The sequence below is a fragment of the Trachurus japonicus genome, chromosome 14, assembly GCF_045865225.1.
Source record: "Trachurus japonicus isolate A0001 chromosome 14, Traja_1.0".
NCBI classification, from domain to species: Eukaryota; Metazoa; Chordata; class Actinopteri; order Carangiformes; family Carangidae; genus Trachurus; species Trachurus japonicus.
The window spans coordinates 31,556,726-31,580,961 of NC_140920.1; the positions used below are offsets into that span (position 1 = coordinate 31,556,726).

The following is a 24,236-nucleotide window of genomic DNA, read 5'->3' on the forward strand; positions in this document are numbered from 1 at the left end:
AAAAGTCATCGTAGCTCTGGCTCTGAACATCTGGCAGGAAGAAAACAAGGAACAAGAACATCACATGATGATTCTTAGGTAGATTGCAGCAGCAGTCAAAACTGTCAGTAAAGTACATTACAAAAAGTATAGCCTTTATATGAACTCTAGAAGAAAGAAGAAAACAACAGGTCATTCGTCTGGTTTCATTGTCGTGTTTATTTCTTTGAACACAGATGACAATATTTGGATTTCTTTAAAAAACTGTCCTTTGGTGAGCTCATTTGGTGAATATCATCAGTGTGTTTGAGTTTCCTGTCAGATTAAAGCAGAAGTAAGTGGTCCGGTCGTTTTCGCTAATGCTGCGTTCCAGGCAGGCTTTTGAAATCGTAAATTACAGCTTCAAGTCACAACTTACGACTTTGTAGCGTTCCAGGCAACCCACTCGTGTTTTTCCGACCTGTTTTACCGGTGAAAGTCACTATAACGGCCACTCGTAACTTCCGACCCGTGAACTCGTACCAGATCCAACTGGTACCACTTCACGGTCGGAAAAATACGAGTTTCCTTGAACGCACCATAACAGTCCTCGTCCCTACGTCGCCACATTCACGGCGTCCCTTGGCTGCACACACAGCCCTGCATGCCGTTCTCTCTCCTCATTGGATAAAAACTGTAGGATACGATAAATGTTTTCTCCTCGACTCAGAGCAGAGCAGAGGGACTGAGAGACCCGTGTTTCAGACCAAACACTCTATGTAAGTGATTGCTGTCGGAAGATATAACTATTTCAGACTTATATTAACACAAATATATCACTTACTTCTGCTTTAATATAATCACATGACGCCGAGGTGTTCCAACAAAAAAGGTGAAAATCATGTCAAATCAAATCAAATCAAATCAAAATCAGATCTAAATATCCTCGTGGACGTCTGCCCCACAAACACAGAGCAGGTACCTGCTGTTCCAGGACCAGCTGACACCGTGCCTGTGAGCTGGTTATATCCTCAGGTCCTTGGGGTTGAGCACTCTGCCGATGAAGAGCAGCGCCCCCGACGCCTCGTCACGGATCAGGTAGATGAAGGGCCGGTCCACTCGGTACGACAGGTGGCTGACCGTCGAGGAGGCGCTGGGGTACAGATTCCCCTCAGGTGCTGTCTCCATGACAACCTTGTGGTAGGAGCTGATGAGCTTGGCGGGCTGAGCTGAGATCTTCTCCAGGTCTGGGTTGTCCAGCCACTCAGAGAGACCTGCAGGGGGCAGCGCATGAAGAAACCTCAACCAACGGATATAGAGATCAGCTTGTGCAGACTGTTGGTTGGTCTCTTCTGTGCTACAGACGTCTAATTTATTTTCTTTTTTCATTTATTCATTAATTTGTAAGGGGACTCTGCATATTCATGAACATACAAAAATCATTTGTTGTTAATATGCCAGATTTAGCTCAGGAGCTAATTTCACACTGCAAAAACTCAAAATCTTTCCCAGAATATTTGTCTTATTTCTTATCAAAATGTCTCATTTCTAGTCAAAACTAATCTCTTTCCATTTAAGATATGAATCATCACCTAAAAATGTACTTTTTATTTCATTTTCACTTGTTTCAAAACTAATTTTGACTTAAAATAAGTAGAAAAATCTGCCAGTGAAAGCAAGTTTTTTGTGCTTGTAATAAGAAAGACTTTAGACATTTATTGTCCCTCTAGGGAAATTCTTTTTCACATGACCATTTACATTTCGTTTCACCAGACACATACAAACACACACAGAAGAAAAATTTACTCCACTATCAGATTTTTTTTCCTACTTATTTTAAGTGAAAATATGCTTGAAAGAAGTTTTAAAAACAAGTTACTTTTTAATGTGATGAGTATTATTTTAAGTATAATGATAATTTGTTTTGACTAGAAGTGACATTTTGACTAGAAATAAGACAAATATTCTGGGTAAGATTTTGAGATTTTGACTGCATGATGATGTTATGTGACGTTTTAAAAGTTAAACAACGTTTCACACACATCTATTGCTTCCTGTGCGCCCCCAGTGGAGGTCTTCTAACTGGCAGGGTAGATCCCAAACTGAGTGGATGGAAAACATCTGATCTGGCCTGGGAATGCCTCGGGATCCCGCTAGAGAAGTTAGAAATGTTGGACATCTGGACCAGATGCCAGATTACTGTATGTGGTTGTAAATCAACAGATTGTTGAAAACTAGAGGCCAAGACTGAGCCTACTGTAGAGCAGCTACAGATATTAAGACACTGCAACACTGAGCAAACAGCAAGTTAACAAAAGGTTACGACTACAATCCTTTTGACTGAGCTGGCAGCGCTCTGACCTGGGTTAAATTATGGGAAATGAGCAGCAGCTGCTGAAAGAGGAATTCCTGTAGGACGGTGCTCACATACTCTATGTTTTTTCAGACTTTTTCCTCAGTGGATGTGAGGGTCTAAGGGCAGAGGATGTTGTTATGACGCTGTGTAAAGACCTTTGAGACAAACTGTTTGTAAAAATTGGTGATACAAATAAACTTGTCTTGCCTCACAGACTATGCCCATATGGGACATGCTCTGACCACTAGACTGGACGACCTGCTTCTATTGGTTTTCAATGATGACTGGCAGATGATTGCCAAACCGTTGAAGGACAATTCCGGGCAAATTCACCTCTGGGCTGTATTTTCCTAACATTTTAGGTCTAAAAGAAGGAATCTGAAGATTTTCAGTTTAATTGCTCCTGTTTTGCGCTAGTTGTGTCTGTCCCCGCATCGCTACGGCAGCGATGAATGGGAGTGGATGGAAGTTCCGCTGATTAGGCTGTTTACATCCCTCAAAGTCGCAATTTTTACCACAGACAGCGTTAGATGGCTACTCAAACATGCACCGAGAAGTTTTTACTTAAAGCAAGTCAAGAGTTGATATTCTTATGTTTATGACACAAACGGGGACAGACACAACCACCGCAAAACAGGAGCAATTAAACTGAAAATCTTCAGATTCCTTCTTTTAGAAAATACAGCCCTCAGTTGAATTTGCCCGAAATTGTCCTTTAATAATAGGTTTAAGCACCAGGACTCGACTTCAATTTATACCTCAAAAGGTTACGTGGCATTTGAACACATCGCATTTCTGTCTGTTCAGGTGTTGAGGCCATTGATCGGATTCGGGTTGTTGACTCACCCAGATCACCAAGCAGTGGCAGCAGGTCCAGGGAGTAGCTGAGCCTCAGGCTGGGCAGAGTGAGGGACACCTGGGCAGGGAGGAGCGTCATGGAAAGGTCCTGGACAAACTCGGCAGTCAGACTCTCCTCCAGCAGGGTCATGTTGGAGGTCACTGCATCCGGAAGGAAGATGAACATGCTGACATCGTTCTGCATCTGGATCTGAGCGATCTGGTGGTGGAGAGAGCCCAAACCGTCATTGTTGAGGAAAGACCTGAGAACCAAGGCCGAATCTGTACCTGTACCTGCCTGAAAGACTTACAGTGCAGCTCAGATCTGAGTCGACTCCCATCTTCACTGGGTAGTTATCCTGTTTCATCATTGAGACGCGGACGGGTGCGCTGCCATCCAGCTGGAAGTTCTCCATGACTCCATTCTGACTGAACCGAGTCACCCACTTCCCTGTACACGGACAAAAGTGTGTGAGTAAGCACTGGTGTTCATTGTCAGCCCAGCTTTAGGCCAAGAACCCACTTCAAACCGTTGGAGCCACAGGCTGACGTACCTTTGAAGTAGGCCCCGCTCACAGTGTGCACTCCAGCGTTTCGGGGCAGAGCTTTGGCCAGAAGGCGCTGCACCTTCCCGCCCGTCTCCTGACTCACCCAGTCGTTGATTTCTTTCATATCTTTGGTCCCTCCCTGCAGCGCCTTGGGACGAACGCCATACTGCTGCTCCACCAGCCCAAAGAACTCCTGCTTCAGACGCAGTCCTGACGACAGCCGCACCGAGACAAGGTTTCATGAGTATGTTTAACAGGGAAATCAAAAGCCTATAAAGATTTGACTCACAGACGTTGTATTTGGCACAGGATGTCTTGTTCCAAGACTTCACTGGGGAAAGACTAAGAACCGACAGGAGTCACATCAAAAAAAAGACACCGTTTTTTTTGTCGGTCACTGGAGCATCATGGAAACATCAGATGTTTACTGTTTCAGTTGTCTTTTGCCATATAAAGGGGATAGTTCAACATTTTGGCAAATTGGCCCATTACCATAATCCCTATAGTCACAGCAGTAGGTTCGTTACCTTTAATTGTCAGTGTGAGCTATTTTTTAGAATGCAGAGCCGTTTCCCTCATCAAACTCATCAAATACACAATCCAACAACTCCAAAACGCTCTCGTGGACAAGCTGTGACCTGCACATTCACCACGCTATGAGATAATAACACAATGTTACGAGACAGAGTTGTTTTAGAGGTAAATACATGCAAAACAGCTGATCCGTGTTGCCTTCAGGGACAGTTTTTCAGCAAGCAGTCTCTGTATTTACCTCTAAAACAACTCTGTCTGGTAACGTTATTATCTCATAGCGTGGTGAATGTGCAGGTCACAACTTGTCCACGAGAGCATTTTGGAGTTGTTGGATTGTGTATTTGATGAGTTTGATGAGGGAAACCAAGAAATCCCATGAGCCTCCGTAGTGTAGCTCTGAGCAGCTCGCCACTCTGCTCTGCAGTTCTAAAAATAGCTTGCACCGACAATTAAAGGTAACGAACCTACTGCTATGACTATAGGGATTATAGCAATGGGCCAATTTGCCAAAATGTTGAACTATCCCTTTAAGGAATACCAGGAAAAAAATCATGTGTTATACCCAATAGATCCTCACAAAGAATTAAACTCAGCCAGTGTCTTACAGTCTCACTGTGCTTCAAACTAAGAACTGAAATGACACAGAGTTTCTGTGTCCAGAGCCAGTCTTACACTGTGACTGGACTTTGAGGAGAGCGTTTGAACATCTTTGAGGAAAGAGACGTGAGAGAGCTGTTTTTCCCATTCCAACCTCAAGAATGAGTGGAAATACTTTGACATCTCGATGTGGTTGGATGACATATCAAACAAACTGCCAACTGCCAATGACATGATGATATATAAAACAGAGGAGGAACATGATCAGAGGAACGTCAAAGCAAGACCTTGACAACCTAACCAAGGTCTTATTTTACAGTAGATGAAGTCGCTGCAGTGGTCTGTTTGTAAGCGTTTCAGAACAAGCTGTTGAGCAGTTTACTGCCAGGCTCCTGGCAAATACTAGGGAATATGATCACGTTGCTCCTGTTTTAAAATCCCTGCACTGGCTTCCTGTTTCTCAGAGAACAAAAAGTTGCTGCTTGTGTATACCGTAAATTCTCCAATAGAAGCCTGAGCTTTGCTTCAACTGTCAAACTGACCCTGGCTTATATTAGAGACAGGGACAGGGACAGGCTATTATTTAGTATTTCAGCTAAGACGGAAAAGGATTTAGATCGTAAGAGTAGAAGGAAATAGTCGCACCCAGAGCAGCATTGATTTACAAGTTTAATCAACACCGATTAAATAGTTCAGTTCAGTTCAGTTTATTCGATCAGCATTTTACCCCCCCCCCCCCCCCCCCCCCTTCTCCACAGGTAAAATTTACTAAATGTACACAAGTGCTTACTGTACATGTGATGAGGGGTGCTGATCGAAAAGGTGTAGGCTGAAGCCTAGGCTTATTATGCCTACCCTTTTTACCAAAACAAAAAAAGAGGTAAAGAGAGAGAAAAAACAAAAACAAAAAAAACAACAATCAATCCAGAAACTATTTCAACAAGGCAACTTTTACATTAGAGTTTAAATCAAACAAGCATTTGGCGCTCATAACAAATCTATATATTCTTTAAGTACCTTGGATTTAAACATTTTCTTGAAAATAGAAATCGAGCTACACATTCTTAATTCCTCATCATAACTGTTCCACAAATTGACACCTCTGACGGAAACACAACGCTGTTTTATATTAGTTCGTATTTTTGGTCTTTTATAGACACCTAATCCTCTCAATTCATAACGACTCTCTCGAGTTTCAAACAGCCTCTGAGTACTGCAACAAAACATATGGTTATGCACTTTAAACATAATTAGAGCCATTTTGAAATTAACTAAGTCGTAAAATTTAAGAGTCTTTGACTGTACAAAATAAGCGTTTATTGACTCTGTAATATTTAAATGATTTATAATTCTTATAGCTTTCTTCTGTAATTTGAAGATAGGTTGAGTGTTAGTTTTGTACGCATTACCCCATATCTCGGCACAATAGGTCATATATGGAAGTAACAGCGAACAGTAGAGTGTGTATAATGACTTTTGGTTGAGATAATTTCTTGTTTTATAAAATATTGCGATGATTTTTGACATTTTGGTTATCACATTGTTTATATGTGGCTTCCAACACAGTTTGTCGTCAATTGTAACACCCAGAAATTTGTTTTCATACACTCTTTCTATTTCAATACTATTTACTATAATTTTAACCTGAGTTTTAATTTGTTTGGTACCAAAAATTATAAACTTTGTTTTATTTAGATTCAATGATAACTTATTCAAATCAAACCAGTCTTTAAGTTTGTTCAATTCATTTTCAACTATACTCAGAAGCTGTTCAAGATTTTTACCAGAGCAGTAGAGAGTGGTGTCATCAGCAAATAAAACACATTTCAATAAATCGGAGACATTGCAAATATCATTAACATATAACAAAAATAATTTAGGGCCCAAAACGGACCCTTGGGGAACCCCACAGGTGACCTTCAAGTATTTAGATTTTACATTATTTAATTGCACATACTGATATCTGTCCTCCAAATAACTCTCCATCCACTTATAAACAATCCCCCTGATGCCATATCTCTCTAATTTATTCATTAATATTCGGTGGTCAATAGTATCAAATGCCTTTTTTAAATCAATAAAGACACCTATTGTGTATTCCTTATTGTCTATTGCATTTGATATCCCTTCCACAAGTTCCATTACCGCCATCGAGGTGGACCTTTTTTCTCTAAAGCCATACTGGCTATCACTCAATAGATTATTTCTTTCAATGAAATTATCAAGTCTATTTACAAATAACTTTTCTAAAATTTTTGAGAACTGCGGGAGTAATGATATTGGTCTATAGTTGATAAATAGATTTCTTTCAGCAGTTTTATAAATAGGGATAACTTTTGCTGTTTTCATTTTTGAAGGAAAAATACCTGTTTGAAAGGATAAATTACAAATATACGTAAATGGCTGAACTACATATTCAATGATACTTTTAATTAATACCATGTCCATATCAAAACAATCAGAGGATTTTTTATTTTTGAATTTATTAACAATCTCGAGTATCTCTCTATCATTCGTAGCACTAGAAAACATGGAGGAGGAATTTTTACTAATATACTTATCTATCTCATTATTACTTTTTGGCTTCGGAATATCTTTTGATAGGTTGCAACCAACCTGAACAAAGAAGTTATTAAATTCATTTACTATTTCTTCAATTTTATCTGTAATAATGTCATTATCTTTTACAAAGTATACTGGATAATCCTTTTTTTTAAAGCTCTTTTTAATTATACAATTTAATACTCTCCACGTTCCTTGTGTGTTACACCTATTCTGCTCCAATAATGTGTGATAATACTCTTTCTTATTTGTTCTTATGATGTTTACAAGTTTATTTTTATATACCTTATACTTTAATTCAGCCTCTTTAGTTCTCAATTTTAAGAATTTCTTGTACAATCTATTTTTCTTTTTACATGCATCCTCTATCCCCTTTGTGATCCATGGTTTATATTTATCATTATGTTTTCTGTTTACTTTTTTTAGGGGACAATGTTTCTCATATAGTGAAATTAAAGTAGACATAAATTTATCATATGCACAATTTGGGTCTTCACTGGCATAGACTTCATTCCAGCGTTGTCCCTCTAGGTCCATCTTGAGGGCAGCAATGGCTTTAGGTGTTTTATGTCTTATCATTTCGTGTGTATGAGTCTTTTGTTTAACTTTCTTCCCAAAAAAATTTTGAATAACTGCAAAAATAGGAAGATGATCATTAATGTCATTTATTAGAAGTCCACTTACTATTTCATAGTCCATTTGATTTGTGAATATATTATCTATCAGTGTGGCTGTATCAATGGTTATTCTACTTGGTTTTAGTATTACAGGGAAAAGGTAGTTGCTATACATTGTGTTAATAAAGTCAATTGTTTTTTGGTGTCTGTTTGGATTTAGCAAATTTATATTGAAATCACCACAGATTACTTGCACTTTGTTATCATTTAAATTGTTAAACATAGCAGCTAGTTGTTCATTGAATATATCAAGACATGAACCTGGCGTCCGATAGATACAACTAACAATTACATTCTTTGCTTTTTCATTATGAATCTCAATGGTTAAACATTCAAGTACATTGTCTATAGTATTTGTCATACATTCAATCTGGCTGCATCGCAAAGTTCTATCCACGTATAAAGCAACCCCACCTCCTTTTTTATTCACCCTGTTCATTGTAAATAGTTCATATCCTTCCAGTTCCATTTCCTTAACTTTCTCTTTATCAAGCCATGTTTCTGATGCTGCAATTATATTAAATTTACCATGTTTACTCAAACACTCTTTAATTTTTGAAATATTTCTATAAAGACTTCTACTGTTGAAATGTATGATTGATAGTGCATTGTCCATGTTGATACTTGTGTTTAGTTGATCATCTGTATAGTATTCGCAAGTATTGTTGTTGTTGTTATTATAAAAATTGTTGTCTGGGTCAAAGTTGCATTCAGGATCAAACATCTTATGTTCTACATAGTCAAAGGTTTTGAAGTTCATTTTTTCCGTGCTTGTGTTGGGTAACTGCCCAAGTTGACAGTCATTTGCACAATTCCCGAAATCTTCCTCCTCAAAGTCATCGAATGGAAAAATATAGTCTCTATCCAGGCTTGTCATTTGTCTGTTTAGTTATTTTCATTGTCCATGGAAGTGGCCAAAGCCATTCCCCACAAAAACAAAAAAAGAAACAAAGCAAAAACAAAAGGGAAAGCAAAAAAGAAAAGCAAACACAAAAGCGAAACAAATCAAAAACAAAAGTTAACAAAACAAAATAAAACGAAGTCCATGATGAACTGTACATCCAGCCTTCACGCATTTTCACATGTGGGCTTCTCTACGGCTGCCACATTTATTCCGCATCTTATGTATATTGCTCTAAGTCTTTGAGTTCTCTTATCATCACAACTTTTGCTTCCTCCGGTGTACCGTTCAATCGTATCATTACTTTGCAGTTTCTCGTCCACGTCGCTTGTATCTTGTTTTGTTTTCTCAGGTAGCGTGCCTCTCTCGCAATTTCAGCATTTTTTTTCGTCAAGTGTTCATTTAAGTACACACCGCTCCCCTTTAATTTCTTTGTCTGCCTTAGCAGCTCAATCTTGGTCTTACGACTCACAAACTCTCAATACTCACATTCTTAGCGAGGAGGAATTTTATCACTTGTTGCTCCAGCGTTTGAAGCTCCCCTGCTGGGGCGTCTTCACCGTCATTGTCTCTAGCCGTAGCCCTGGCATATGATCGGTGCGTCGTCTCCAGTCCGTTTATGATTAAATCATCCATCCTTGTGTATTGTTCTAAATCTTCAATTCGCCGTTCCAAGTTGTTTATTTTCTTGTCTTTCTCCTTCACCAAGTTTTTCAGTTGCTTTATCTCATCCGTCAGGTCCCGTAGCATGTCGTTTTGTTTGGCCACTCTGCTGAGTTCACCCGACATAAAATCCAGCGATTTTCTGATCTCCTCCAACTCCTCCTCAATTCCAAGACTTCTTGTCTTTGGTGGCATCTTTATGACAGTTTACACCATCTCCTTTCTCCGTTTTATTTCTCGTTGATTTTTGCCAAAAAATCACTTTTTTCTCTCTCCTTCACCCACACCTGCAGGAGCACACCTCACATGCGTCCGTGCGCCCCTCCTCCTACTGTTGTCATGCAGTGGAATACTGTAATTGCGTTCTCCAGCTCTTTCCTTGGCTCAGTCCCAGTTTTCAACAGGTCGGACCGAACAACACGACCGAACAACAAAACATTTCATAACTCAGGTCAGACCGGACCACGGGCTTGTGCCGAGAATTGATGTTCATGAGTCTGGGTGCATCCGGTCTGAGATGCAACACCCGTGGGTCGGACCCGGTCGGGTATTAATTTTCAGGCCCATTGAGAACTCTAGCATAAATTAAACAACTTAGAAACTGATCAAACAGGTGATCATCGGCTTTGAGAGATTTTGTACATTCACAAGAACTTGCAGAAAATAGAAACTAGATCCTGCTTCTAATTGAGACCAGCTTTTATTTGCTCAAACCTGTAGCCTGACCGGGACAGTATAGGAGACCGGCCTTTCTTTGAGACTCAGCTTTTATTTGAGAGGTTACGGTAAGTCACTCTGCAGCTCAGTTCCCAAATACATCTCTGACATGCTTGTGATGTCTGATTGGACCTACTGACTGTCCAAAGGATTCCAACAAAACATGGTGAGGCAGCGTTTTGTTGTCATGCGGCACAAACCTGGAATAACCTCCCAGACGATGTTAGAGATAGTTTTGTTTGTTTTTCACTAGAACTCTCCTGGAAGAAAACAGTGAAAGTCAGCCACGTTTGTAGTAATGTGAACAAAGTCGTCACTAATAGAAAAGAGACACAGCGACTGGAGGCGGACACACATGAACTCACGTCGTGCCAGGTAGATGCGTGCGGCCGTGCTCAGGCCTTTTCCCGGCGTCTTGACTGAAGCCAGCATGTTTTTCAGGGTTGTGTGCAGCTGAGGGTCCTGCAGGTTGTGGTACCTCAGAGCCCTGAACAGCTGTCTCTCAGCACGCTCAGACGCCCCTGCAAGACAGGAGCAGCTTTGTTACACAAGGCGGCATCTTACTGCTGAATGTTTCTCTCTTCAACATCAGTGTCCTGACTGAGACATAATGTAGAATCATGTCTAATGAGTTAACTATCAAAATATTATCTTAAGGTATGACGTCATCACGTACTGTGCGACTAGGGATGGGTACCTTTCACATTTGAATCGATATGGTACCGATACTTGGTTCCTGGGAACCAGTACCGGTATACAATGGTACCTGTTTTCAGTACTTTTTGTGTGTATATGTGGTAATTACAGTCATTTCGTCTATAGAAAAATGGTCAAAACTTCTAAATTTTGAATATTTATTTCTCAACAACATCACAACTCCTCAGCCTTTAAAGGGATAGTTCAACATTTTGGCAAATTGGCCCATTGCCATAATCCCTATAGTCATTGCAGTAGGTTCGTTACCTTTAATTGTTGGTGCGAGCTATTTTTAGATCGACCAAGCCGAGCGGCGAGCTGCTCAGAGCTACGCTATCCTGGAATCCTTCACATCACTGTTGAAGAGGCACCTGTTCTCTCAGGTCTTCGCCTGCTAATTTGTTGTCCTGTCTTGTGTTACTGTTAAGCGTCCTTCTTGTGTCTTGTGTTATTGTTAAGCGTCCTTGGGTGTCTTGAGAGGCGCTATATAAATCGAAATTATTATTATTACGGAGGCTAATGGGATTTCTTGGTTTCCCTCATCAAACTCATCAAATACACAATCCAACAACTCCAAAACGCTCTGGTGGACAAGTTGTGACCTGCACATTCACCACGCTATGAGATAATAACAGAACGTTACCCAGACAGAGTTGTTTTAGAGGTAAAAATGCAAAACCGCTGATGCGTGTTCCTGTCAGGGACATTTTTTCAGCAAGTAGACTCTGCATTTACCTCTAAAACAACTCTGTCTGGTAACGTTCTGTTATTATCTCATAGCATGATGAATGTGCAGGTCACAACTTGTTCACCAGAGTTTTTTGGAGTTGTTGGATTGTGTATTTGATGAATTTGATGAGGGAAACCAAGAAATCCCATTAGCTTCCGTAGCGTAGCTCTAAGTAGCTCACGGCTCTGCTCCACCGTTCTAAAAACAGCTTGCACTGACAAATAAAGGTAACAAACCTACTGCTATGACTATAGGGATTATGGCAATGGGCCAATTTGCCAAAATGTTGAACTATCCCTTTAACAGCATTTTATGCCGTGTCGCTCACATTGAGATAACATTGGGTCAGTATGCTTAGCACAGCAAAGGTATCGCCAATGTACAGTATAGTCAATATGAGCAACGCGGCTTTCCGCGATATCGTTGCATATATTGTAGGTACTGAAATGTGGACCGTTCAACTTAACGTGAATCGATACTAGGTAATTTGGTGGGAATTCTGTCGGTACCAATAAAAGTACCCATCCCCCGTACGACCGCCTTGTTTATTTCCCTTTTCTCTGTTTACTGCTACTAGATATGTTTAACGTCAAATAAGAAGGTCTGTTCTTCAATGATCTGTTTTCAACACCTTCTGTCCTGTTGCAGGATCAAGGCAGTTAAACTGCCAAGCTGTGGTAAAGGCAACAGACTCTACCAACCACATGAAGGTGGACGATTTGGGGGATGCACAAAATCCTCCACCTCCAGGCTCTGCCTGTGGTCTGTGGGCCCATGTACACCGTGGTGGCTAAAGCCAAAGCACCAGTTTGGCTTTAATTTGCAGTGTGTTTGTGTTTTCACCCATGGACAGCTGCGTCAGCGCGGCGGACACACTGATGGGGGCCAGGAAGATGTTACTGGAGGTCTCGCGGCTCCCCAGGGCACGGAACAGGTTGTAGCCGAAATCTGAGGTGCCGGCGGCCATCTTAGTCGTCGGCGTGGTGAAGAGCTCCACATATTCCTCCTCAGCGCCGGCCTCGTCACCACCGGTGTCCGACTGTAAGACATGAACAGAGACGACAGTGAGCAGATCTGATCTGAGCGCAGCTGCATAAAGTCCAACTGGAGGCTACTGACGAGTCAGTGTGACCTGCTGCTACATCCTCAACCATTCAGACCTCAGCTGTCTTTACTGTCCCCGGAGTTGAAGATTAACCCGGAGAAGCAAATTTCAGTTTTGACTCCACAAATCTTAAGAAGCATCCAGACACCGTGCAGCCATGTGGTTGCTACTGAACCATTCAATAAACAGGTGAGGTGTTTACCTGAGCCCAACAGAAGCTCAGCAAGAATCCAAACACCAGTAGGAAAGTAGTTTGCTTCATCCTGGAAGACAAACACAGAGACAAACGTGAAGATGATGGTCAACATGTGGGTGTTTTTCATTGTTATTGTTGCATTTTTGTGTTGTCTACTTTTTTTTCTTTCTTTTTTTCTTTTATATTATGTCACATAATGTGTAATGTTATTGTTATTGGGACTATACGGACGGAAATGAGCATCTTGCTATAATCCAGCATATTTACATGTTATGTCCATTAATGTGCACTGTCCCATTCAAATAAACAAATAACATAAAGTAAAGTAAAGTTTCCTGAGTAAGTGAAGCTGCTGGTTGAGAACCTGAGAAGATGATTGACAGCAGTGAACATCAGGCTAAATTGGGGCTAAACAAGAGGTCAGTGTTTTGACAGATGGGGTGTCAGTAGGCTGGGTGGTACCATGAAGGAGTATCCATATTGAATGCCTTAAACTTCAAATAGTGTCCTCCGAAACACTTCCTTGCTGTTGTGTGAGTTTGTGAATGTGTACACTGTATGTAGCTAATAATCAGCCACACTCTTGTGAAAAGTATAAATTCAACTATGTTTTGTTTTTTTTAGATTGTAATGATTACACCCCCGTTCTGTTTCATAGTGGTTTGGTCCAATCAGTGGCTACCGCCCCAGCCAGATACAAGTGACCCACTGGAAATAAAGAGAGGTGGAAGTTTTTGAAAAACCTAAACACAGACATGCGTGCATGCACACACACACACGCACGCACATAAGCTAAATATTCCTCTCACACACACACAACCACACAAAGTTTCCTTTGTTTTTCTGTTCACATCTGGAACTGGTTGTTGTGGTTTCAGAGGAACAAAAGTCTCAGACCACACACACTAACACACACACCACATGCCTGATGGGAAACACAGAAACCTCTGTGAAACTACAGCTTCTGTTTTTTGTTTTTTTTGCTCCTGAACTCTCCAGTTTCTTTACTGATCTGAGGTCAGAGTGGAATGAAGAGCAGTGAGATCTGCTGCTCATTATCTTCTCCTCTGTGGCTGAAACACAGAGGATCATCGGCCTGAGAGAGGGCGGCACTGTAAACACTCAGCTACAGGTTATGTAAAAGTCATACAGTCTATGGTAAAAGTCCAGGGTTGCAGCAAAGCATGATGGGAGCTACAACGATGAAGGAGCCAACCAAACCACAGCAAGAGACGAGAGATTTCTAAGAGATGAAGACCAAAGTTTAAAAGACAAAAATGTGATGATGATCATGATGAAATGTCTCTTCATCTCAGAGGTCTGGTGGAGGACCTGCAGGGTCCTGCACCAACTTGTCTCAGAACTTAAGGAATGTTTCTCATTGGCTGCTATCAGCTCTGATTTCATATGGGTTTTTGTTTTTTATAACCGGGGTCACGACCTTGAGATGTTCACAGTCCTGCAGACATGTTGATCTTGGCTCCAGAGTCTCCACAGCCTCACATGACCCCAGAGAACTGAGGGTGACTACACCTGGTCCCCAGGTCACCTAGAACCCCTGATGAGCTACTGCTGTATGAGTGTGAAGAGCAGGACTCTGAGAGGAAACTGAAGAAGCTGCAGCTCCAGGATCAGTCTGTCTCTACCGACAGCTGTGAGGGTTTTACTATCGACTCATCGGGCTGATGAGACCAGAAGCTGCGGCTCTGAAGCAGCTGCTGCAGAGACGCTCCATGAATTCATGATTCAAATATCTAAAATAAAATAAAATGAAATAAAAGTTAAAAGTTGAAGTTGCGCAGAGCGAACTCACCTCCGTCCGTCTGCTCCGGGACCTTCCACGTCTCTCAGTGTCTCTGTCTCTGTCTCTGTCTGCAGATGAGAAGAGACTTCGCCCCGCCGACGCCTCCTGGCTCCGCTCCCGCAACGGCGCAGCGCGCGTCCGCCTGCTGCCAGCAGGGCGGCGGGAGCGCGCAACTAGGACAAAAACTGCTGAAACCATATGAGTGAACTTTACAAGAAGAAACCAGAACCTGATCTGATCTGGATTCGATCAACAGTGATAATCTGTATGTTTGAGACGTAATTGAATATCTACAGATGTATTTTAATACTTTTTTACCATTAGGGCATAATGTGCTCTCATGTCCCCCATTTGATAATTTTTAATCCCATGTGTCAATACTGAGGTTCATAGATTAAACATTAAACCTGAGATCAGGGATCATCATCTGAGACTCTTATACATTTTGTTCCTTTTTGGTATCTGGCAGTTTTGCCATTAGGCTAACCAAGCTAAGCTAATTAGACTTTAGTGGTTCAAAGGTTAAACTCTCAAAACAGAGTTCATTCGAATCTCTTCACATTTGGCACAAGTGTTCACTGGAACTCAAACATGAAATACTTTTTAGTGATAAGACTTCAGACAGTAAATATAACAACTTGTCACACACATTTTCATGTTTTCTATAAGGCTTCACCAACCTCTGCTTGGTTTTGTTCTGTTTTGTTGACTGAACATGGCACTTACTAAATTATTTAACAAGTTGCACTTAGAGGCTATTGTGATTTACAGGTAGACAGACATCTAATGTAAGCAATCAGGGACCTAGAATAAATAGTAGGATTCAGCAAGTCCAGTTGAGAAGTAACTGTGTTGATCAGAATCACAATCACAAACACTTAAAGGGGAATGCCGGTTTTTTTTGTTTTTTTTTACAATCTGGACCTTATTGCTAGGCAAGGCAAGGCAATTTTGTTTGTATAGCCCGTTTTTACAAACAGTTTGTCTCAAAAGGCTTTACATGGCATCATAACAACATCCTCTGCCCTTAGACCCTCACATCCACTGAGGAAAAACTCCATGGAAAACCCTTTTAACAGGGAAAAATTGGAGAAACCTCAGGGTGAGCAACAGAGGAGGGATCCCTCACCCAGGACGGACGTGCAATAGATGTTGTTACAGACAAGAAAACAGTTTATAACAGAGAATGTGGAAAACATGGAAATGTTAACAGGAGTTGATGGAGGGAGCTTCTGGTGCATAAATACGACCATTTACTCACCCAGATAACTTTGGTGTCATTACAAGTCGCTCAGATGAAATTAGATCCACCCGAGAGCCATGTAGTATATCCATATAATGTGAGTCTACAGGGCAGCGCAATGCAGCCTCTAAATAACACATTATCTGCCGCGAAACTCGTTCATTTCACCAATATTTTGTTATGATATGCTAGTGCTATTACCCTCCTAGTCTGGGGTTACCTGTTATCAACTCCCCACATCAACGGATGGAAGAATGAACTCAAAATATACAAAAAATCCTTGTATTACATGACAGACAAAAATGCCCAGAGACTCTTTTCTTTATTAGACTTATTTACCCTCCTAGAATAAGACCCTCACATTGTTATTCTCTTTTCTTTTTCTTTTCCTTTGTTTTGTAAGCTGGTCCAACATTTTCAATCTTTGTATCACAAAATGTACTTTAACTGTTTGTAATTTGATGATGCTTCAAATAAAAACATTTTTTTTAAAAAACTGTTATTATTTTAGTGCAACTAGCCAGAGCTTTAGTAAGTCCAGGTTGTGGAGAGGAAGCATATGGAAGTTGAACTTCATCCAGCTGCTCATTTTGTTCTGGCAAGTCGGAAACACGCAGAAACGAACCATAGTATTAGCGGTAGCAACAAGCCGCGACGGATGGAACGACATAATTACCGCAGAAGGTCAGAGCAAGTTGATCAGAATAGTTGTTTTTGAAAAACACTATACTATACTATAATTTCAGCAAAGGGACTATAATTTCAGAGAAGAGTTGGATTTTTTTCTCCCAATGAAGCTTAAACAAATCCAGAGTAATTACTGTAACTTTTTTTCCCACAACACAAACACACTCTTTATTTTTCCCACCTGTATATGAAATTAAACTCATCACATTGCTACTAAAAAAATCTTTTTTTTAAAGAAAAAAAAAAGACAACAGCGTAGAATCGTAACACTTTGTTTATGAACCAGTATCATGTTTCCTCAGTGAGTGAACAATGCAGCTCTTTTATCAGCATAAACCAAAAGCACAGTCACTGTATTTTAATACTATTGTTACATCCGATGATAAGCTCATAGTACAACATCAGCAAACCAGAGGTTCTACTATTTTAAATTGTTAAGTCCATCACATAAAACTGAACTGAAACTGGTCACTGCTGTTTAACATGAAACTGGGACGGCATCCTGTCGGTTGTCTGGATGTTACTTTAAAGGAAACATTTGACTTTTTGGGAAATTAGCTTAGAGACTAAACAGATGAGATAAAACTCGTAACTTGTGAGTGTTGTTACCTCGGATTGAGCCAGGCTATTTGATATCTGTCTTTATGATTAGCTAAGCGAATCAGTCGCTGCTTAAGTGAGAAAGACAACAAACAGTTTTTCCCTCACAATGTCAAATGCTTCCTTTAATGACTAAGATGTTGCTCTTCAGACAGGAACAGAGTCATCTGGATTGGAGCTGGGTTTTTCTTCTTGTGTTTTCTTCTGCCCATTTCCCTCAAGTTCATTAACACTATGGCTGCTCTTTCTCACCAGAGGAGGCGCTGTATGCCCGCACACTGCTGCCGACGCCTTCTTCTGGCTCCGTCTTGCTTTGTTTGCTGTTTATGTCTCTCTCAATGTCCATAACTGGTTGGTCGCTCATGGTGCTGTTGCCGTGGGGGTCGTCATTTAGCATGGGGTTGTTGTCGGGGGCAGGGTTGGTGACAACGCCCATGAAGAGGGGAGTCAAGGAGGCGTCATCGACAAGGGCAAAGACAAATGGGGAGTTGACTGAGAAGAGGGAGACGGAGCGCATGGAGGTTACAACGGTGGTGGCGGATGCCTCCACGCCTTCCTCACTGAGTTCTACAGTGCTGGCGTGGCGGACACTCGACACCCTCAAAGGCTGGTCAGAAATCCCAGAGAGGTTGGGACCCGTGAACAGAGAGCTGAGCCCTGATGAGAGAGAGGTGAGATTAACAACTGAAGCCCATGTACAAACCATGTGACACTACACAACATGATGGACGTATGAAGGGTTACATGCTGTCATTCCGACATACCACCATTCCGACATACGAACGTCCCACCATTCCGACAAGGCTTTCAATGTAAGGAAATGTGCGTTACTCAACAGGTGACTCCCTTCTTTAAGACATGCTAATAGAGGAATACCCACATGGTTGTGCGTAATTACGCAGCATAGCGCAGACAGGGACTAGTCTGCCTGTCTAGCCTCTACCTGGTCTTTTTACTAAACTTAACCAACTCCTTTGCCTAAGCCCAACCAGTGCAAAATCTTTTGGGGAAACAAATACGCTATGAAAGGAATTGTCGGAAAGGCAGGATGTTTAAAAAAAGAAAAAAATACCATCATTCCGACCATATGAAGCAAAAATTGTAGGAATGATGGGACGTTTGATAGAAAATGAAGTGTTGCCATCATCACCAAAGTGTTTATATTGCTTCTTGCGCACATCCACCCTGACTCAGAGAAGATAATCCTCTCACCCATGCTGCTCAGCGCCTCCTGGAGCTCCTGCCGGTACTGCAGCTTCACCTTCGGTAAGTTGACCTGCATTGTTTTCTCCTGAGGTAGACGTCTATATAGGTCGGAGATGTTCAGTTTGGGAAGCAATGATGACACGTTTTCCCTGCCTGGCAAGGGCAGGACAATTAAGAAACTGGTGTTTCCTTTGAAGGGAAAACTGGCAACCTGGACAAGAGAAAAAGACTTGCTTTGATCTTTCATATGAATGAACTCTGAACACAAAGACAAGAGGAACATGAGGTGGTTAAAGAGTGAAGGAGAAAAGAAGGAAAGAAAAAAAATATTGTATAAGGCATGAATTAGACACAAACTTTTCTTAAACCATGGCCACTGAAAACCTTTGTTTATGATTGACTATAACAAAGCAGCCAAAAATAGTTCTATTTAGCATGGACAGCAGACTCAGGAGACCCAGTCATCCTTGTGCCCTGTTATGTTGTTCTGCTCTTCCTGGGGGATTCTAAGATGGTATCTGAAGTTAGAATGAGGGAAACTCTTAGCTGAAAAGGACTGAAAAATCCTCTTGAGGGATTTGACTCTGATCAGATGCCCACAGCAGCTCATAACCTTTTAAGGTGCAGAAGCAGCACCTGAATTTAAACCCCAGCAGGGTAGAGCCTTGGAAGGGTAACCAACAATTTCAACATAGCTTCTATTTTTAGCCATTTTAAGTGACCACAGTTTAAGATACAAAATATTCTGAGATGTCCAAAAAGATGAAATCCAGAATGCCAATTAACTTGTTTACCAAAATCCCCAAAATGTTTTTAGTGGGGAAAGAGAAAGCCTAACTGCGCGTTCACACCAAAAGCTTCCAAAGCGTCAAAATGCCGGAAGTCAATTCATTTTCAATGAGAGCCTGGCGACACTGAGTGACCAAAGCGTCAACTGGCGTCACCGTGCTTCCAAAGCGTCCAAAGCGTCCAAAGCTTCACCAGACGAGAAGCTGAGGCACCTGTTAACTTTAGGGTAATTAGCTATGACGTGGTTCGGTGGCAACCTGTCAGAATAGAGATGTCCTTCGGCTGCCTTTTTTTCTTCTTTTTTTTGTATTTCGGCTCCCCAATGACCAGCGCAATCGAACTTTGACGTCAGTCATGTGACGAGCGACCAAAGCGGCTGAAAATATTTGCCGTTTTGGGAGCTGTCTTGTCTGAAGCCCACCCTTGAGCGTTTTTGATGCTTTGGAAGCTTTTGGTGTGAACGCACAGTAATAAATTCATGCATTCATGATGAGCCCAAGATTGTCAGTGTTACTTGTGCATCCAGTTCTGGATCATCCAGCAGGCGTAGAGGGTGATGGGCAGACTTCATCATGTCCACCGACACTGAGTTCTTGCTGTCCAGGTAGAACGCTCCCTTGGAGGTCACTTGGGGGTCAAATCGAGTTTGCCATTCACCTGATGAACATAAAGACGAACACAAGGGAGTCATTAGTAACTTAAAGTAAAAGTTTGCTTTGAACAAGGTGAATTCATGGATCACCTGCTTCTGAGTTTGCATTTGTATAATTAAAGTAGCCCCTCAATGGATGAACATTAGACTGCTCATGGTGCACCTCACCATCTTTGCTGTTTGCAATGTTAATGGAGAACACAGCATTGCACTGGTCTGGGGAGTGTCTGGTGTGGTTACAGTAAAGTGGGAAGGTGCAATTAAAAACTTTGTAGCAATCATGAAGATTACTCCCAAGTCTGAGATGAAGATTCTATCCCCAGTGCCCAGCACATATGACTGGCAAGCTTTGACTGTGGTTTTAGTTTTATGGAAGTTGGCACGTAATTCATTGTGACAGCCTGGGACATTGCTCCCCAACACACAAGTTAGGGTTAGTAATTCAAGAACATCTTGGTATTGAGCAGCTGCACATGGGAGATGAATTGGACTAGGTACCTGGCTTGCTTTCCTGTTAAAGGACAATATCCAGGTACCAACTGGCCTAAGTAAAAAAAACAGCTGTTTTTGAGGGTACAAAGACATTGGAGGTGACTGATCCACTAAAGCTTGGGACAAACACAAACTGTAGCTGATACCTGCAAAGACTAAGCAGTCCAATCCAATTGTGTAAACCATCCTACACAGTCACACTAAATACACAAGGCAACACAATGAATGCTCAGCAATCGATAGAGTTCTGGGGATAGATGATCCCACAAATCCCACAAAGGATGCCAGAACTGTTGCATGTTTTTTGTAACAGAACCAGTCTTACTTAAATATCCTCCCCTTGGAATTCTGGGTATTCACAGAATGTAAATCAACATACAGTGATGTCTTTTGGTGGAAGGGATCACCTTTGAAGTACACCGCATTCATGAGCATAAGTACCACATCATGTGGGATACTTTCCAGGAAGTTGGGGATGTGACCATTGGTGGCATTCTCCACCCACTGGTTGACCTCTTCCACAGAGACCAATGGGACAGGTCGTGATCGATACCTGAAAAAAAACACAACCCCTTTACTTCTGTAGTAATTATGATATATATAAACTTTTTGACAGCACAAAAGACAGAACCCGTCATGTGGTATTGATCCAAGAAAAACACTGACGAATGAAAAATTCTTAAAAATATATTATCTCACAATGTCATAGCTTCTCCATTGTCCACTGCCATTCTTACTACCTGTTATCTTTTCAAGTCATGGAATTTTTTAACATGACCAGCAGGTGTCACTGCAGAGCTTTTTCACTCAAGTCTCCATAGCTGTTGCCCATTTAGCAAATGAATTCCCCTGTATAAACAGCTCAGACCTTTTTCACTCACTAGTTTGTTACTGCTTATCAATTATGATGAATCCATCAATATGTTTGACCAACTGCCTGCCCTTAGCCTTTACAACTAATGCTTTACCATTTTGGTTCTGATTTGTAGTGCCCAACTTTTGCTTGTAATCTGACAGACAAAAGATAGTTTAGTCCAAACTCTGTGATGAACGTTTCTCATTAAAATTCACTGAGACATTCAAGCTCAAAATGTCAACATAAATATCTACTTCTCCATTCAGCACTTGATTGTAATTGATACCTGGCCAGGGAGTCCTCAACAAAGGAAACCTTCACTTCAAATCCTGAGTAGACATAAGAAGATAGAGAAGATCAACAAGTTAAGTAAGATCAGAAAATCTAAAGCCATCAGTTCAAGACTCATCATCACACACCTGGTCTAAGGTACATCCGTGTTGCCACATCCAATGATGCCTTGCTGAAATGAGGTACAAGGCTTCCCAGTATGTGATGGTAACATGGTAAATTGTGGGCATGGAGGGTCTTCAGAAGCAGTCTCTCTGTCTCGTTCCGAGCACCTGTGAGGAAAAAATGCTGGTTGGTCCACCACTTTGGTCCGGAAAGTAATGTTTTAAAAAATGAATGGATTGTGATGAAATGTGGTAGACACATTTATGGTAACATTAGTCTTAATGACTTTAGTGATCCCCAGCAATTTCTCAAGCGCTACCAACATGAGCACATTAGGAACTGACGGACCTAAGGTGAGCTGAGCGAGGGCAAAGGCCACACTGAGAGGTGATAAGATGACATTTGGCTGCTGTGGACCAATAGGAAGATTTTGCAGGAGCTGTAAACCCAGTCGCTCTATGGCACCCCCGATCGCCTGGTGTTCTTCATGGCTGAAAACCTTCCCTCCACTACAGCTCTGAACCAAGTCATCTGTCTCCTCCTCTTTATCTACAGGGTCAGAAACATCAGGAGCTACTGGAGTGGGCTCCTCCTGAAATCAGAGGGAACGTCAGGGTTCAGTTTCTTGAGAATACCGATACATCAAAGGGAATGAACAGATAAAGAATTTCCATTTAGTGCTTAGAGGTTAGTTTACTAGACTGAAGTTCTCCTTACAGTAAGTCCCAGGTGGCAGAGACAAAATAAGAAAAGTAGAGGACGCAGCTTCATTTCCAAACAACCAGCCTGAAAAACAGAGAAACATTACTGGCCATGAGGAAAACACTTTTGTAGCATAGAGGCAAGATTGAGCTTGGATGTTTGTCACATGGCCACATGGTTGATGATGGAACCAGTAACCAAAGTGCGAATTTGAGGCTTAATTGTAATCAAATTTCAGTTACCTTCACCCTGCAAAGAATTTTGTTGGATGCACCTGAGGCCTCGGTGCAACTCAGGCAATATATCCTCAAATATAAAACCGAAAATCTTTCTTTTTCAGCCTCCTGGATACAAGTCCCCCATGATGACAAGTGCACTTAGATTTCCCAAATGCCAAGTTTGGGGGACATGGGGATTGAATCACCCATATTTAGTCCAACAGTGCAACAAGAAACAATACTACGTGTACACCGGACCAGATTAGCATTTTTGGTATGCTAGCATTAATCTCACAGTAGGTTTCCTGTCATTAACTTTAATGATGGTACTACTGTAGGAAAAGTCAATGGATCACCAGTTAGTAGGATTCCTCCTCTAGGGGTCAGGAATGTCTATACCAAATAGCCATCCAATCATTGTCAAAATATTTTGGTCTGAATCAAAGTGTTTAACACTGCTCTGGACTACTGATGATTATATGATTATATTTGATGTATAATCAAATATTTTCTTTGGTAATGGTGGATCAGTAGCTTTAGAGTCACTTGAGGTTTCAGATATGGCTGCTGTGTTTACCAGGAGACTAAAGGTTACTGTTTCAGAACCTTTTTTTGGCTGAGCTGTAATACACTGAATACACAGAGCACACAATTCACTGAACTACATGAACCACCACTGTATACGCTAGATAAGCGTCAAGCTCGTATACACAGATATATTCAAAGTACACCTATGAATTGAACAAATTGCATCATCAATGTCTGAGTGCAGCTCTTAACCTTCTCTATGACTGATTGCAATTTTGTAAATTACAGATTATTTTAGCAGTGCTGCAAAAGAATAGCAGCAGGTTTTCTCTGCACAGACTCAGAACACAGTTGAGTAGGGTTTTGGTGAAATCAAAGATGGTCCAAACTCACCTGACCTGGGACTGATGTGGTGACGACAGACAGATGAGGAACAAAGGGGATTAAAAGAGGAAATGAATATAATAAGAGTAAAGACAGATATGGCCAGTCCTCTCTAGGCTGGACCACGTAGTGCCTGGACTCAACCACTGCCGCCCCCCTGTTGGCTGGTTAATAATCCACCCTGGATGGATCATGGCTGTGTCTGTGGTCACTACACAATGTAAAAATAAAGAGACAGGGTGTTTGTTTGACCAGTGCAATGAGCCATCACTTTGGTTTCACTAATCTATATATCTGGTCGTGAAGCCCCATCAAAGAAGTAACAACAGCAGAATCCCTTTACTGACCCAACCTCTAGTTGTGGGTCAAATATGATGACTCAATAAACTGTCTTTAGCCAAATCGCACTCAGTCCAATCACTTGGACACTTCTTGTTACTCAAATACCCAGAGGCCCCCTTCACTCTGGAAAACAAACACACTAATGTTAAGCTATGGAAGCTATGTATCTCAGCCACATTGATTGTAACAATCATAAATTAATAATTTAAATATATAGGTATATTATGACACGCATTTGCTGAGTTACCTTATAGTAATGA

General features: G+C 41.3%; 2 protein-coding genes across 2 annotated transcripts; both read right to left on the minus strand.

Moving 5' to 3' along the window:
• Positions 1-980: 980 nt before the first annotated feature.
• Positions 981-14,961, minus strand: serpinf1 (serpin peptidase inhibitor, clade F (alpha-2 antiplasmin, pigment epithelium derived factor), member 1). The gene is made up of 8 exons (XM_085798791.1): positions 14,891-14,961; positions 13,084-13,144; positions 12,620-12,815; positions 10,716-10,871; positions 3,706-3,909; positions 3,463-3,602; positions 3,161-3,371; positions 981-1,232 (listed from the first exon to the last, which is right to left on the minus strand). Exons 2-8 carry the CDS (start codon positions 13,141-13,143, stop codon positions 982-984), a joined length of 1,218 nt encoding a protein of 405 aa, XP_085654917.1. The 5' UTR covers position 13,144; positions 14,891-14,961; the 3' UTR covers position 981.
• A 2,569-nt stretch (positions 14,962-17,530) lies between these two features.
• On the minus strand, positions 17,531-23,748 carry serpinf2a (serpin peptidase inhibitor, clade F (alpha-2 antiplasmin, pigment epithelium derived factor), member 2a). Its single transcript, XM_085798792.1, is given in 10 exon segments — positions 17,531-17,649; positions 17,651-18,068; positions 18,624-18,828; positions 19,921-20,063; positions 20,958-21,103; positions 21,693-21,735; positions 21,826-21,969; positions 22,151-22,394; positions 22,520-22,588; positions 23,644-23,748. Coding segments are annotated over 9 exon segments (1,488 nt in total). The 5' UTR covers positions 22,574-22,588; positions 23,644-23,748; the 3' UTR covers positions 17,531-17,558.
• Between the last annotated feature and the right edge of the window lie 488 nt (positions 23,749-24,236).

Coding starts and splice junctions, on each gene's coding strand:
- serpinf1 (XM_085798791.1), bottom strand. CDS start 13,143: ATGAAGCAAACTACTTTCCTACTGGTGTTTGGATTCTTGCTGAGCTTC. Junction 3,603..3,705: donor GAGCGGGGCCTACTTCAAAG/GTACGTCAGCCT, acceptor GTCCGTGTACAG/GGAAGTGGGTGACTCGGTTC. Junction 1,233..3,160: donor GCCACTGCTTGGTGATCTGG/GTGAGTCAACAA, acceptor TGCCCCCTGCAG/GTCTCTCTGAGTGGCTGGAC.